Here is a 17699-nt window from a genome sequence, read left to right as displayed (position 1 = left end):
ACAAGGGCCATAGTGGCAAACTTCCAAGAGACAAATCATTTCTACACCAAGCACTGAAAGGGCAACACCCAGGACTTCTTGAAAGTTCTTTTATGTCACCTGATGATAGCCTGAGTGTAAAATTCCCATGACCTCAAAAAAGCATTTCCCCCTCAACCCTTCAGTATAGAAGATGAGTAGATTTCAGATGTGAGCCATCACAAATCACAGAAATTAAGAGTTGGAAGGGACCTCAATAGACACCTATTTCAACTCACAAATAAGATGTATACCCTCTATGACATACCTATCAATCTTGGAGACCTCCAGGGAGTAGGAAGCCAGGACCTCTTAAGGTAGTTCATTTCAATGTTGGATAACAATAATTGTTAAGTTTCTCCTGACATCAGATTCCCCCCATTTCTGCCCTCTGGGGCCAAAAAGAACATACATAATATTTATTCCATGTAACATCACTAAAAATATTAGAAGACAACTATAGTTTTCTGAAACTCCTCTTTCCCAGGCTAAAAATTCCTAGTTTCTTAGTTTGATTTTTATAGACTAAAGGCCCTTCACCATTCTGGCTACCATCCATTGGACACTGACTTTTCAGTGATCTTAAACTGACTGTGGCACTTAGAACTGAACTAAGTGCTAAAATAAGCCTGATAAGGGCAGATGACAGAGTTATTATCACTTCCTTCTTCCTAAAGGTGACAGCCTCTCAATTAGGAAAAATGAATAGGGAAGCAATTTCTTAAATATTCATTGAGGGGGCGGCCAGGTAGCACAGCGAGTAAGAGCACCGGCTCCAGTGTTTGAGAGGACCTGGAGATCGAATCCCAGGCTCAGACACTTAGCACCCACCCAGAAACACCTGGCCATGTAACCTTGAGCAAGTTACTTAACCCCGATTGCTTTAAAAAAAAAATTCATTGAGTAGCAGCAATATGTTAGACACAGGCAAGGGAGGTGGCAGGGATGGAGGAGACAATTGTAAATACAAAACAATAAGTATAGGCCATTACATCTGCTCTCAAGAACCTCATGATCATATTTGGGAGATAGAACTTACAATATAAAAGAAGTGAAGAGAATGTAACAAGATTATAATAAAACAGCTTCATGCAAAGAATATTATGAGACAGATACTTTAATATTTGTTAACTTTGAATATAATTAAGTGGCAGAAATATATGGTTCATCTACAAAACATTATAGAGAGATTTAGGAAAGAAGAGATTAACATGAGCCAGACCTAGCGATCATAGGAATTTGTAATTTTGAGGGATTTTTTTAACCATCAAGCCCAGTTTCAATCATCACTTGAGACAAAAAAAAAACAAAAACCTGAAACCCTGTGATTGACTTGCCCAAGTTCATACAACTAATAAGAGAACTAGAAGTAGAAGCTAGGGCTTCAAAATCCCATGCAAAAGTGGGCCTTGGAATGGGCATTAAGGAATATATACCCATTCCTTTTGAAAAGCTCTTTTGCAAGCTAGATCTCTATATTTGTTGTTACAATGGACTTTTACATTTGGTCATATTCAAACCTTGATTCTGCCAGATCTTCCCAGGCTTTCTCTTTCCTCTTTGACAGCTCTTAAGGATTCAGGATGTGCTAATCTTCAGGGTGAGTATGAACATTCCTCTTGGAGTGTTGGCCAGTGATACATACCTAATTATATTCCTACAGAAATGTGTATTCTTACCTGAAACACATTCTCAGATCTATATGCAAACTCATCACCCACATTCATAAAGAGATCCATTCATAATACTTTGTTGCTGTTGAATCATAATTTCAGAACTGTCTGACTCTTTATTACCCCATTTAGAGTTTTCTTGGGAAAGATACTGAAATGGTTAGATATTTCCTTTTCTAGATCATTTTACATAGAAGGAAACTGAGGAAACAAGGTTAAGTGACTTGCCCAGGGTCACGCAACTAGTAAGTGTCTGAGGCCAGAATTAAACTAAGAAAGTTGAGCCCTCCTGACTATAGGTCCATCCCTCTATCCACTGCTTGTGTTACAAATACTCGCAGTAATGTTGTCTCTTTGTCTCTCTCTGTCTCTGTCTCTATCTCTCTGTCCCAGTCTCTCTCTATCTCACACACACACACACACACACACACACACACACACACACACACACACACGATATTTATATACTAAGCTTCCAGTACACCCTCATTCACTCACCACAAGTCTGCTCAACCACATATATCCATATATCCAATATGGTGATTTTACATTAGTTTCCCCCATGTGTTCTTCTGCCATCAATAGTGGTGTCAGTGAAAGAAGCCTGAACCTTTCTAATAGGGTATGTGTGGTATAATGTGGTATAAAAGGGTATTGAACCTTGATCAATGACAGCCATGAGGCTATTTCTGCTCTATCCATAGCTGTGATACCTCAGTTCTGACACTGGAATATAGGAAACACATCAACTTCTTTTTAAAAAGTTTTTTCTTTTAAAATTTCAACTTAAACTCTACTTGTTATTGAGTATTATTCTTAAGGAAATTCATTTTAGCAATTTCCTCTGCAGTTTCTTATCAGAGTGCAACCTAGGGCATTGAAAAGTTAAGCAACTTATCCAGAATCAGCACTCAACCCATGTTTTCCTTACGCTAAAATCACTTATATCTTGTTATTTCTTTTGAGACATGTCAATTTTAAGTAAAATCACCATTGACCAAAAGTAATGCCAGCTGCTGTACTTCATAGACACTATCATCTTATAAAGATCCCAAGAATTCCTAATTCTAACTTTTTGTTAGTTGTCAACAGTTGCTTAGGCATGACAAACTTTTATTATATAAGTATATCTCTTTGTCTCTGGCATGCAACTTCATGTTAAGAGATTGCTAGGATGTTTTGACCAACTTATTATCACAGGTATTTGCAGTCCTTGATGTCTTTTTAGTGTTGAATGATTTTGTTTTGTCAAAGTTTTAGGGCACATATAACAGATTTTGCCACATAATATTGTTTCGTTTTTGTTATTTCCCAGATCAACTTGGTTTAAATTTATAAAATAATAAGCAGTATAATGACATGGCCGATGTAGACAAGCCATGGCATCTTGTGAATTCTTGCATATTTCATGGAGCATGGTTGTCATTTTCATCTGTCTTCCCGTCCAAAAGCCCAACAGCTTGTTCTATAGCCTAGTTAAACCCTCTCATTTCTTAATGCTCTCCACAGATATCAGGTTAGGAAAACAGCAACAACATTGTATGGTGTGACAAGTCCTATTTGTAGGATAGCTTATTTGCATAGATTTTATGTACAATTGGTCCTGAAAGTTTGTGATAACTATTAGCCTATTGCAGTCATTATCATTGGCAAATTAGTCAATAACACATTGATTTCTATGGAAGCTTTCATTTTAATTTTGGAATCGAGTTGTTTTTTTTTTTTTCTGGATCCATGATACATGTGATTAATGTGACATTTTTAGTTTGTTTGTTTTTTTAAAGCAATCGCAGTTAAGTAACTTGCTCAAGGTTACACGGCCAGTTATTTCTGAGTGTGGTGCTAAGTATCTGAGCCCGGATTTGGTCCCCAGGTTATCCTGACACTGGAGCCGGTGCTCTTACTCTCTGTGCTACCTGGCCGCCCCGACATTTTTAGTTTTTTATCCCCTTAGAAACCTATGACTAACATTCTTAAATGCTAATGGGGAGAAAGTCAGTCTGAGATAAGTGGGGAAGTATTCAATACTTCTAAAGTTTCCTAGACTTAGAAGCAAATCACTAGGGAAAAGTAGTTTCTCATTCCATTCATATGATTTAAATTCAATATTTCAATCTTTTCAGATTTCTCTAAGTTCAGGCTAATTTTCAGGAATACTGAGTGGTCACCTCAACTGTTCTGCCAGGATAAAACTGAGTCTTCCTATACCATATCAAATTCTAGCCAGATTAGGGATCAGAAATAAGAGTTTATTAAACTACCTTTCTTTTCTTAAATTTTAAGTCATTGTACTGTCCTTGGGCTTATGAGAGTTGAAGTAAACCCAAAACTTCCATTTCAAAAAGGAAATAAGACTATCTAGGATAAAGTTGAGATTTTTATTTTAGAAAACCAGGGCTCCCTCCATGTGACCCCTCACCAGGCCAATGACAGACTGTTCTATACAGTAAGAATGATATGGGTAATACAAAATATTATGGAATAATAGTGTTGGGAAGGACCTTCCTACAGGTCATCAAATTCAACTCCTCACTTTGGAGAAGAGGAAACTTGGACCCATAGAGGTGAAAAGTTCTTTGATTCTAAATACAACACTCAATACTGTAGCTCTTCTTCCCCCAAAATCTAGTTATAAACCTCAGTATATACTACAAACAAAATTTATTCCTTCTCAGTTACTTTTTTTTAAATGAAGAAACAAATAAGTTTGACATTTTTTAGTCTGCTTTTGATAAAAAGAATTTTATGTTTGCTTCAAGCACTGTTGTATTATCTTCATATTCAATTGATCTTCCCAGTGAGCATCTCTTCTCTGTGGTCACAAATGGATTTGAGCAATATGAAGTGTTGGATTAGAAACAGGGCTCTAGAATTTCATGGGGGGAGGTGCAACTCTAAATGGTGAAACAATTTTACTGAGTTCTAACTTTGTTAGAATAGTTACCATGTTGCCAAAGGAAGAAAAGTTACATAATAAAATTGAAAATAGTTTAATAGAATTTAAGCTCATAATACTTTAAGTTGTTAAAATCATAGTCTACTTTGTGTTTGTTTAGGTGGGTAGGTAAAAAGACCTCAGTGAGGACTTCAAAATTTACCTGAGTACCTGAAGGTCTTAGATTTGAATCCTGGTTTTAATAGAGGGGTATGGAAGAGGAGGGGAGAGGAAAAGGAGGAGAGAGAAGGAGAGGTAAAGGGGCAGAATGTGTGTGTGGGAGAGAGAGAGAGAGAGAGAGAGAGACAGAGAGAGAGAGAGAGAGAGAGAAAGAGAGAGAGAGAGAGATTTAGGGAGGTGAAAAAAATATATGTATGTATATGTCTGTTTCTGTCTAAGATATGTTGCAACATTTCCAGGGATTATCTAAATATATTGAAATGTCTCATATAGAGAAATATCTCTGTAATCTAAATGCTGTTTTGTTTTTTTCCCAAGGGAGACTGATTTTCACCTTGAAATGATTAGAGAAAAGGCTTTGTCTGGACACTTGTTCCTTTTCTCACTCATTTTTAAGAGGAATATTGGGGGAGAATTATATCTATAAACACCCCCCTATAATATTGCTAATCTAAGAGTATGACAGGTCAAGAACAAAAGCTACTTCCCCAATCACACTTAAGGGGAAAGGCAGTCCTCAGTTTCCCCTAGATAGTTTAGCTTCTGAGTTAATTTTATAAAATACCATCACAAAAACAGCAAATAGAGAGCAAACATGTATCCAAGAAAATAACAAACAGAAATCAGAAAAATTATATAGATAATAAAATACCAAAGAATTTTCAAAAGTGAATTAACTTTTAGTTTGAAGTTGAGAGAAACAAAGAGAGAAGGCCCTTTCTTACCCAAGGAAGTCTATTTTGGAGTCTGTATGAATGCAAGTCGAAAATGGGGAGCATTTTGAGGAGATGATTTCTTCCATTTCTCTATACCTTCCTTCTCTCAAAGTGTCTCTCTAAAACAAAGCACAAATGTCTCTGAAAAAGTTGTCAATAGATTGCCTTGCTCATGAAACTACTCAACATTAGGTCCTGTTCAACATTTTCTCCACCAAACCAGAATCATCTCTTTCCACATAAGCAGCAGCATGCACAATACCCCAGGCTTAAATGGAAGCCCAGTTACATATATATCTATTATCTTGGTGCTTTCAAAGCATAGTGAAAAAAGCTTTTGATTTGGAGTCAGGAGAAATGGGTAAAAATGATTGTTTCAGCACTTACTATCTGTATAACAATAAGCAGATCACTTGAACTCTCTGAGTCTTGAATTCCTCACCTGTAAAGTGGAACCAATAATACTTCAGCAGCCTATTTTTTATGCTGTTTTTGTTTTCATAGTAATTGTTTAGAAAAGCACTTAGGAAACTTTAAAATTCTATGCAGATATTGTCTATTAAGCCTCATATACCAAGTGTAGATGGAACTACAAAAAATAAGTGAGAAAAACCCATTAATATTATATACATAATATTGTGTGTGAAAATATACATATATATAATATTAACTCAAGCAAAGGGAGAGTTACATTTTTACTCTTAATATCACTAAAATCTATTTTTAAACACCTGTCTGCCCATGATGCTAAACATGAATGTGCTTAAACTGCCAATCAATATATAATATTAATTTGAGTGATCATGCAGGGCATTCATATTAAGGATGTTTTTATTATTAATATATTCAATTCAGTAATTAAATTTATTTCATAACCATCCTATTTAAGAGGTTAAAATGGCATAGAAGTTTTAAAACATGGAACATTTAGTTATATAATATAGAAAAGATTAAAAAAGAAATAGATGAGAAAAGAACAGGAGAAAGACAGCAAAGCATGCAGGAACAATATGAGTGATGAATAATACTAAAATCTAACCCCAGTCAGGGGATTGCAGTATAAATTTATGAAGAAGAATATCACAGATTCCAGTGATGAATTTTTAAATATACTTGGACACGATGCTATAAAACGGTGTCATTTAGGGAGTGTTGAAATAGGCCACCATTTTTCTTTTTCTGGTGTTCTATAATAAATAACACTGGGATTGTTTGTCAAACAATATCTCATATTCTGAGAGTAAAAGTTCCTAATCCTCAGCCATATGTTTCCTATCATATTGACCTTTGGAATTTAGATGGAAAAGAGTAGATCCAATCACTTGCTATTCTAGAGGATACCCAGGTAACAATTCAAAGAATGAGTGAATGGAAAAAGCACTGAATTGGGGTGCAGAGGAACAAGGTTGAATCCTGGCTCTACCATGTGCCACCTTTGTAATCTTTCATAGGTTAACTTCTCTGTTTCTCAGGTTTCTCATCTGTATGATGTAAGCAATGGACAAGATTACTTTCAAAGTCCCTTCTTGCCTTAAATCTTTGATACTATGATCTAGTTCCCCCTGATAGAAGGACCTCCTCTGCATTCATCTCTCTTTCCTTGGGTCCTACCTCAATACTAATCTAGATTCCTGATCTGTTGAAGGATAGAAAATTGAGATCAACATTAATTTGATGTCTGCATGACATCCCTACAAATCAATAGATGCAAAATCCCAATAGTGAGATGAAATATGAAAAGTTACTAAAAGTATAGCTATACCTGTCCATGGATCCAGGGTCATAAAATGTAGCCTAGGAGCCTCATGTGATCACCACTACCATAACTGTCAACCATCCATGTCACTCACTTTTTTTTACCTAAGTAACTATTTAATATCATGATGTCCCTTTGATATTATGCAATTTCACCAATCCTCTAAAAGGTTGGAATTTCTCCATCTCCTTGATCTTTTATCTATTTTTTCTTTAATGTTGTAAGTCATAAGGTTCAGAAAAACATGAAGTGAGAGGCAAGTTCCTGTTCCATGCTTAGATGAAAAGATTACTGGTCATAGAGTCTGAAAACTGAAGTTTGAATTCTGTCTTTGCTACTTGCTGTGTGATTCTGAGAAATTCATTTGGTCATAAATTTTATAGTTAAAAAGTAATTTGAAATCATCTAATTCATTTCCATCATTTTGTAAATGAAGAAAGTGGGTACCAGAGAAGATAAATGGCTTGCCCAATTTCACAGGGTAGTATGCATCAGATACAGAATTCAGATCCATGACCTTCAACTTTAAATCAGGTAGATTTTTTTTTTATTTTTTAAATTACTATTATCTCCCCAATTAACAAATATTTGTTTTCTTTCCTTTTTACCTCTCTGTCACTGGGGGAAAAAATAAAACTATCCTTCTGTACTCAAAATAAGGTCCCTCATTTGCCATATCAAAAAAAAGTATTCTCCTTTTTACATTTTGTGCTATCAAGTCTTTGTCAGGAGGTGGATTGTATTCTTCATTATCAGTCCTGTGCAATCATGGTCAGTCATGTTATTGATCAGAAATCTTAAATCTTTCAGTTGTTTTTCTTCACAATGTCATTATTTTGTAATTTCTTTCTCCTTGTTCTGCTCACTTCACTCTGCATTAGTTCATATAAGTGTTTCTAGATATATCAGAAACCCTCCCTTTGTTCATTTCTTATAGCATAATAGCATACCATTACATCCATAAAACATAATTTGTTCAACCATTCCCACAAAGGAATACATTCCCTTAGTTTCCAGTTCTTGCCACTACGGAAAGAACTACTATGAATGTAATTTTACTTATGGGTCCCTTTTCCTTTTCTTTGATATCTTTGAGGGGTAGAATGAGTAGTGGTGTTACTGGGTCTAAATGTAAGTATACAGTTTAGTGACTTTTGGAGCACATTGCACTATGCTGCCCTTTCTGAACCTTAATTTCTTCACCTTTCAAGTAAGGACACTCATAGCTTAAGTATGAGTGGAGTTTTATAGAAATTAAAAGTGTTATAGTAGTGAGAGTTATTATTATCACTAATTCTGACATGTGTTTATCAGTAAAATGAACTACCTGTGTGTAAATTCTCTCTATCAATGAAAATCAGCAACTCGTCTTCAATTTAGTATGCTAGAGTATTTTCTGGGACACAGGGAGGTTAAATTAACCACCCAAGGTCACATAGTTGTCATGTACCAGAAATAAAACTTGATACTGAGTTTTCACTTTCTCTTCAATGTGCCACTTGGCCTTTCAGTTGTTACAATTATGATATATTACTACAAAGATTATTAGAGAATCACTTGTGGTATTTTGGAGGGATTAGAGCAGTACTAGTGACTTTTTTTATAATTGCACAAAGAAACATTATTTCTTTCTCATGTACTTACTAAAAATGTATGCCATCATAAAGTGCTCAGTGGGAAAGATGTTTCTTTGGAAACAATGATTGTCTTTAATTATTATTATAATTAATGAAAGATTTTAACTTATTGCCTATGTGCTCTGTTTGTAAGGAGCAAAAAGAAAAAAGTAGTTGCTGAACAATCAATGCAAGGATGTATCAACTAAGCTGAAAACCTATGTAATAATGGAATGTCTCCCCAATGATAAATTTGACATTTGCCAAATTTTTAAGAGTATGACATTGTTGTAAAGACAGTGTTTTAAGTTTCCTGGAGCATTTCAGAGGGACAAATATTGACTCTCACTCTCAAAAACAGTAAAATTCTTATTAATGCTGGCCCGTACCATCACTACATTGTTGGCATCAAAATGTGGTCAGCAGGATAATTTGGAATTTTAGAGAGTTTGGGAGGGATCTGGACTTACAAAGGGATTGAGTGACATTTTCTTAGTTTGCTGTAAGAACTGAGAAAACAAAGGTGAGAAATAAAATAGTTTAGATAGCTTAGAGGATGGGTCCTCAATCTGAGATCTACAAATTTGGTTGGGGAATAATATATCTCTATTTTTACAAAACTGAAAATTAAAATTAACATTTCGTTCAATTGTGGATTCAGGCAATAATATACAGGACACCATAGACTTCAGGTAGATTACCAAAATGGTTCATGACACAAAAAGTGTAAGAACCCCTTGCTTAGAGGCTTCCATGAAAGACTTTCCTTATATGACTCATCAGAGTTGAGAAATGATCTTGTGTTCTTAGTAGTTATGTAAAAGAATCATGTCAAAAATTTAAATATCAGTAAAAAATGTCTAAATATTTTGTCTTATTTTTTTCTTTCTTCCAACAGTGCTACCTAGTCACACATGTGGAAATCCTGGGGAAATTCTTAAGGGAGTCCTCCATGGAGCCAGATTCAACATAGGAGATAAAATTCGATACAGCTGCCTTTCTGGATATGTCTTAGAAGGTCATGCTATGCTTACCTGCATAGTTAGTCCTGGCAATGGCGCATTATGGGATTTTCCAGCTCCATTTTGCAGAGGTACAGAATGTATGCTAACTTACAGAGGGAAATATTGTGCTGCTAATTAGTCAATGCATAAGAAGGCATATTTTACAACTATTCTCATTTAACAAAACATGGCATGTCAAATAGGATAAATTCTCAAAAGTGTTAAATAGGTCTGATCTTAAGAAAATGACAATCTACAGTAACATTGTATAGATTAAATGCCAGTCTAAATTAGACCAAATATTCATTTATAGAATTAGAGCTAAAAAGGATTCTGACTGATAATTATATATATATATATATATATATATATATATGTATATATATATATTGCTTATTGGAGGGGGGAAGGCAGGGCAATTGGGGTTAAGTGATTTGCCCAAGGTCACACAGCTAATAAGTGTTAAGTGTCTGAGAACGGATTTGAACTCAGGTCCTCCTGACTCCAAAGCCAGTGCTGTATTCACTATGCCACCTAGGCACACCTGACTGATAATATTTTGGAACTACTGTCACTGATCTTGGAAAGATTGTGGAGGTAAGAAGAGATTCTTAGGATTGGCGTATAATAGGCACAACATATCACACTTGTTTCTTTCCTTGTTATAGGTGGCTTAATTTGCCCTTGACAATCTCACATCACTTTCACAATTGTGAAAAGCACACTCAATAGGACTTCATATTTCATTATTACAATACAATGACTGAAATAAGTGCTAAATATGCAACTACATGCTCGTTGATTTATTTTGAGGGGAAAAGAAATTTAAACATCAAGGACCTAGTTCTTGTAAATAGGACACTCATAGTTGAATGAGAGAACCCTAACAAAATTTAAGCAAGAAAGCATTAGACGTGCTACATTACTCTGATAAGGTGATGAACCCATGAGTTCACTATGCATACTCTCCCTACTAGTGCAGATTAAAATGCATTCACAGCTTCTAGTCTGTGTAATCATTGTCTATATCCTTGCATAAATGCTTCATAGAGTTTCTATACAATAATCTTAATACTTTCCTCTAGGTGTTTTTTGTTTTGTTGTTGTAGTTATTATGATTTCATTGATAAAAATGGGACACTCATTGGTGTATTTGGGTCATGATAAATCCCTCCTTTATATGCAATAATTATAATAGCTAGTATTTATATTAATTTGTTACATTTAATAATCCATACTTTATATAATGTTATATTTGTATTGCATAGACTATATATTACAAATGTAAATTTATATTCTATTAAGGTTTATAAAGCAACTTTACTAAAATTATTTCTTTTTATCCCTACAACAATCCTAAGAGGTAGTTGTCATCCCCATTTTATAGATGAGGAAAATGGGGCCAACAGAGATCACTTGACTTGCACAGGGTTACACAACTAATGTCTGGATCTGGACTTGAACTCAGATCTTCTTGATTCCAGGTCTAACATTCTATTCATTAGGCCACCTGGATACCTTTATTCACATGTCTTACATTGAAACAGACTAAAAAGAAGAAATGTACCAATCAATGCTAAGCAAAACCAGGCACTTTTAATATTTCAATCATTAATAGGGTAGAGAAGGATACACAAAGCAGTTAGTACAATTAAATTGGTGTCACATTCCATAGCTTTATCAGCCATTCTAGTTGTTGATGCCTTCACATATTTTCTCCTCTCTCTGGAGGAACAGACTCGATCAGATCAAACCTGAACCAATTTCTCTAACAGCAATGATAGTAATTCAAATTTATATAACACTTAAAAATTTACAAAACAATGGCATTACCATAATTCTGTAAGTAAAGTAGTATGTTATCTGCATTTTACAATTGAAGCTTGGAGAAGTTAAATAACTAGGCCCCTAATCTCCCAGCCAAAACTTGAATACATGCACTCCTCATTGCAAATCCAGCACTCTTTACATTTCACTTTGCCATCTTTTAATAGCCTCTGCAATATATATTGGCAAATGAACTATAATTATTTTCATGCTGATTCCCTTATTAAGGCTATCATGATCACTGACTACAAGTCTAAAAGTTTAGCCAGTGTCCTAGGAAATTACATTTTGGTTTTCCTTGGGCACAGAATGAAAGCAACTTTGCTAACTCATTTATTTCCTCTCTGAGGAAAACCTGGGACAGAGCCTTCCAACTAGTAGCAAATTATAGGCCTTCCTGTTTCATTTATAATAAGTATACCAGGTCAGTATGAATATGACTTACTTCCTCCAGTCAGATATCAACTTGCTGACCATTGGAAAAAAGATCCAGGATTTTAAACTATCAGCGGTGAGAAAACTTTGTAAAGATTGTCAAAAGACTGGAGGAATCTTTTTGCCTTCTAAATCCTTTTCAGACATTCTGCCAGCATTAATTTGAAAGTTGATGGACCATACCCCATCCCCACAAGATAGAGGAGCATTTATAAATCATAATGATAATAATAATTTGCTTCATGTGTTGTCATGGCCCAAAGCTACCCCTCTAGCAAACAACCTAATGCTTAATAGCTTCTCCTTTCTTGGATGTGCTGGTGCTCAAAGAGCAGGTACATTCAAGTGGTATGAGATAACTAAACAAATTGAAGAGACATAGTGCCTGATTCCTAAAATGGTAATTGCTTGAATTTTGTTCCTTATAGTAGAACAGTAAAGCTGTTCTGTCCTGTCACAGTGAAGTTTCATGAATTCGGAATTTTACTTTTTCTTCCTGATGACAGCATTTAACCCAAATGTAGACTCCTAAAATTATGAGTCACATGTTCAATGAAAGGATATTCACTTCATTAAATTGTCATCACTATAAGGTTAAATAATTCTGTATACACAATACAATTGGAGTTGCTTAAACCCAAAGATTTTCCATTAAGTTAGATCTCTAATTTAGAGCACTTTTCTCTTCAGAGGTAGGAATGGCTAATTATTTTCACTTTCAAGATTATTTTTTCTCCTTCCACTCATTTTTCTTATACTTTATTAACTTTTTTTCTTTATTGTCCTTTACTGTTACATCTTAATTTGATTCATTTTTATTACAATCCCAACTTCCACACCCCAATGATAAATTAATATTCCATGGTTATATACTGTATTCTTTGTATATGTATGCATGCAGGCATTATTATACATACATACGTTATCTACTGTATAGTAGTAGTAGTAGTAGTTGTTGTTGAGTCATTTCAGTCATGGCCAACTTTTCATAATGCCATTTGGGATTTTCTTGATGAAGATACACAGGTTATAAGACTAGATTTGAACTCAGAAAAATTACTCTTCCTGACTACAAGCCTGACACTCTCCACTGTGCCACCTAACTACTGTGTGTCTATAAACATGCATACATATGTGTGTGTAAACATAGGTATATAACCACATGGTAACTGTATTTGTAATATGGTGATTGTATGTATATTATATATGCATGTACACATATATTCATATACACACAAACATGCATATAGATATAAAATGTGTATGTTCACATATGTGTGTATGTAGATATATAGACAGACAGACAGACAGACAGACAGACAGACAGACAGATAGATAGATAGATAGATAGATAGATAGATTGACAGTGCGCATATGTATATGTGTGTGTGTGTGTATATCCCCATATGGGGCAGCTAGGTGGTGCAATGAATAGAATACCAGCCCTGGAGGCAGGAATATACATCCTAATGAGGTCAAATCTGGCCACAGTAACTTACTAGCTTTGTGACCCTGGGTAAGCCTGTTTGCCTCAGTTTCCTTATTTGTAAAGTGAGCTGGAAAAGGAAATGGCAAACCACTCCAATATCCTTGCCAAGATGGGGTCACAAAGATTTGGACATAAACGAACAACCACAACAACATATATGCACATATACTAAATCTATTATGTATAAGATATTTAGATCTATAAGGGACCTCATATCTCATTTAGGTTAACAATCTCATTATATAAATGAAGGATCAGAGGCCTTACCTTAGAGAATAACTTACCTAGAGTCACCAAACAAACCCAAGTTCTCTTACCCCATCCTGCCTCCTGTGATACCATTTTGCCTCCCTCAAATCCCTTTTAAACCTTACATGAGAGGGTGGGAGCAAGGGGAAAGAAGAACAAAGCAATGTGAATGTTGAAATGGGAAATGGAAAGAATAAATAAAATGAATTTGTATGTCTGAAATATAATTATTTTTCCTACCTGACAAAGATGTACAACAGAAATTTCAAATAGCATTATTCATTTAGTAAGAACTAGTCCTAGGCAAAATCATGAAATGGAAAAATTTAGCATTTAACACCTCTTTACCTTTACACCTTCTCTTTCAGTAACATTTTCCTTCTTCATCCCAGGAAGAGATGCCACCTTTTTGTCATAGGATTATATGATGATATTGAAGATCTAGAGAAAATGTTTGGGCTCAGCTAGTCAAATCCCTTCATTTTATAGATGAGTAAACTGAGATCTCAAAAGTTAAATGACTTTTCAAAGGTCACACCACTAACTGAAGTTTTGGAATTTAAACTCAGATCTTGCCATCTCCTATCATTCATGTGAATCTGACCAGCTTTTGACTAATCCCTTATAAGATATTAATTGAGGGTAGAAATTGAAACCACTCCTACAGGAAAAGATTTTGCTTCTCAAATAGAGACACTTAAAGCATCTGTCAGTTCCCAAAGGAATTAATTTTCAATGATTGAAGCAATAATTGGATAGATATTTAGAGACAGAAGATTTTACAAATTTATACTCAAACTATTTCCAATGAGCAGATGTTTACTTCTAAATTTAACTTATTTATTTACAAATATGTCACCTTTAAATTTCAAGTAGTAAGCTAAACCCACAAACTATTGAGGCATTGTGGAAGTAGCTATTTGCATATTTTAAAATGTCAGAAACTACTGTTATAAAATGGTAAGAGAGTTTCCAAGTAAATTGGAAAGAATAGCAAGATGTGTGTGAGCACTTTTCACTGACTTGATAATGTTAGCCTAAGAGAGCTTCATTACCCTCTGAAGAATCCCAGCCCATTAATATTCTTGTGAACAGGTTGGATAAATGTGGTATAAATGTTAGTATAGTTAAATGGATTTGTAACTAGTTAAACATACCCCTAAGGTGCTGATTAATGGATTAGAGTCAAGTAAAGTGAGATAGTTAATGGCTTGATGTAAATTCCTTTTCTTAGACATATTTTCTTCAATGTTTTTATCAATGACTTTGAGGAATGTATAATGCACTTTACTGAAATGCTAATGACAAGAGAGTGAGGTGAATAGCTAATTCATTGACTATCAGGAATAAAGAATTTCAATAGACTGAGATAAAAAGTTATTTTTTTTAGATTTGGAGTGCTAGGCAATGATCAAGAAGGAGAGAAAATTATTTTCCTTTAGGGGAGCCACTATGACTTGTGATCATTGAAGAAAAGAAAGTGAATAAACTCTGGCCTCAGATTTTCAAAAATAAATGCCCCAGAGAAGAAGATAGGAAATTGAAGGTGATTTACTATTTCAATTGTGGTAGGACAGATAAATCATTCTGGTATCTGTGGAGATAAGGTAAGTCATGGACCATACCTTTATGTAAAGTGGGCAATGGAAGGTTAAAAAAAAAAGTTGTGGTTGTAGATGTCATTTAAGAGGAGACTGGACTGGGTTAGGAAGAGGTAGGAGGGGTATCTGATTCAGACAGTTTGATTGGTAAAGAAATAATCTGGAGCAAAAGAACTACAACAATGAAGGACTGAATACAAAAACAAGGTATGCTATGACCAATTGATTTGGGTCTGAGAAAGAAAAGAATGAAAGAGAGTTTATATTATTGCACACATACACATAAACACACAAAAAGAAGTATAACTACATAGTGATAATTTGGTTGGATAAGCAAATTAAATGGAAAAGGATATTAATATAGAATGTTGTTTAACAAATTTAAGAATCATAATATTAATTATAACAGAATGAATTTGACCACAAAATGGAAATGGAGAGTAAATGAATTGGAGAGCAAAAACTTAACTATTGGATATATGCAATAAATACATATCAAATATAAAGACTCATTAAAATATTCAATTGAAAGTGTGGAATAGAATTTATTCTGATCCAGCAGAATTTTTAAAAAGGACAATCATTATTTGAGAAAAAGCAATAGTAAAAACAAATGTTGACAAGAAAGTCATGTGAAAAAAGAATTAAAAGCACTAAAGATAACAAAAAAAAATGTCCATAATATGTACCAAAAGTCATATATTTCTCAATACTAAAAAAAAAAAATAACAATGGAAATTGCAAAAAGTCAAAGGTAATAAATTATAGTTTGTATAGATATAGGTCACTTGATATAACTTTATCTATGTCTACCTATATGAAAATATAGATATATCCCAAAATTTACTTTGTACTGAGAAAAATATAACAGAAACATGAATGTGAAAGAATTTATGGATTTGAACAGAATGTAAGGGAAAAAATCTAATATATATTAACAGTTTATGAATGACAATATTAAAATATATACCTTTATATGTTTTTTTTTAGAATTGAATGTCTTCTTTATTTGAATTAATCAGATGTTGGAACAAAATAATTTGTAAATAAATTCACAATGAAGGCACTTACATATATTCATTAGACATAAGAACACAATGAAAATCTGTCAATTGATTGATATATTAAACCCAAAAAAAGGCTTAAATAGACCAAAATATTATAATAGTGCATTTTCAAAGAACAAAGTGTAAACAGCAAATAATTATATTAAATGAAAAAAGAGCACAAAAATTTGTGAATTGCATTTAAATCAATCCTTCAAAGTGCATAAGATAAATTTTATAAGCTCTTAACTTTATAAGATAAAATTAATGTACTAGGAATGCAAATATAAAGACTAAAAAAAATCAGTGAATGAGCAATGCTAAAACAGGTATCAAAAAATTTTATAGTGAAAGAAAAAATTAATTTTTAGAAAGATTGGTGAAATGATAAAAAGAGCTAATTTTAAAAGCCGACTAAATCAGTAAAACTTTGGCTAATATATTGATAAAAATCAAATGATAATTTCCATGATAAATAATTATAAAAGGAAATTCATGGACTATATATAAATAAGAAAAATATTCATAAATATCACAACTAATTTTTTAAAATAAAATTAAAGTAAAATAAACAAATTATTATAAAATATAAAATATGTATTTTAAAAATACAGAAAATTATAAACTACACCTGATTTCAGAAAGACAAATCTAGTAAATCATAAATAAACTTCAAAAGTAGAAAAAAATCCTGATCCAGATGGATGTACAAGTGAATTAAGTGCAATATTCATTGTCATTATCATCACCTAAACTTTTCAAATAGATAGTACACTCTACAAAATTATCTTCAAGAGGCAAATATGGGAAACAAACCAGGAACAGAAATAACTATTGAATAGACATGAAAAAAAATCAATAAAATGTTAGCAAGTTGAATACAGCAATATATTAAAAATTGTTCACAAAACCAGGTCTTATTTATTTGAAGAAAGAAGCAGACTTTTGCATTTTGAAATCTAATAAAGTAATTAAATCCCAATATTTAAAAAATTCAGTATCAATAATACATAATATTTTAAAGAAGTAATATCATTAGATATAGAGTCTGAAGATATGGATTGGGAAATATTTTTGCAATTGGTACTTATGATAAAATTTGTCATCTGAAATCTATATGTAAGTGATACAAATGCCATATTAAAAGCTATCCT

General features: G+C 33.5%; 1 protein-coding gene across 1 annotated transcript in view; it reads left to right on the top strand.

The window, feature by feature from the left end:
• The window catches only part of CSMD1 (CUB and Sushi multiple domains 1), a 2654573-nt gene that overhangs the window by 1186008 nt on the left and 1450866 nt on the right, over window positions 1–17699 (top strand). Inside the window, exon 4 of the mRNA XM_069065406.1 lies at window positions 9793–9987. Coding sequence (XP_068921507.1) covers window positions 9793–9987 — 195 coding nt within the window. The remainder of the gene's footprint in view (window positions 1–9792; window positions 9988–17699) is intronic.

The sequence above is a fragment of the Petaurus breviceps genome, unplaced genomic scaffold, assembly GCF_028583685.1.
Source record: "Petaurus breviceps papuanus isolate PSGF00001 unplaced genomic scaffold, PetGlider_PUasm1.0 90686, whole genome shotgun sequence".
In the NCBI taxonomy this organism is placed as follows: domain Eukaryota; kingdom Metazoa; phylum Chordata; class Mammalia; order Diprotodontia; family Petauridae; genus Petaurus; species Petaurus breviceps.
Note: the sequence above shows the minus strand (reverse complement) of the source record. Positions and strands in the feature narration are given on the sequence as shown.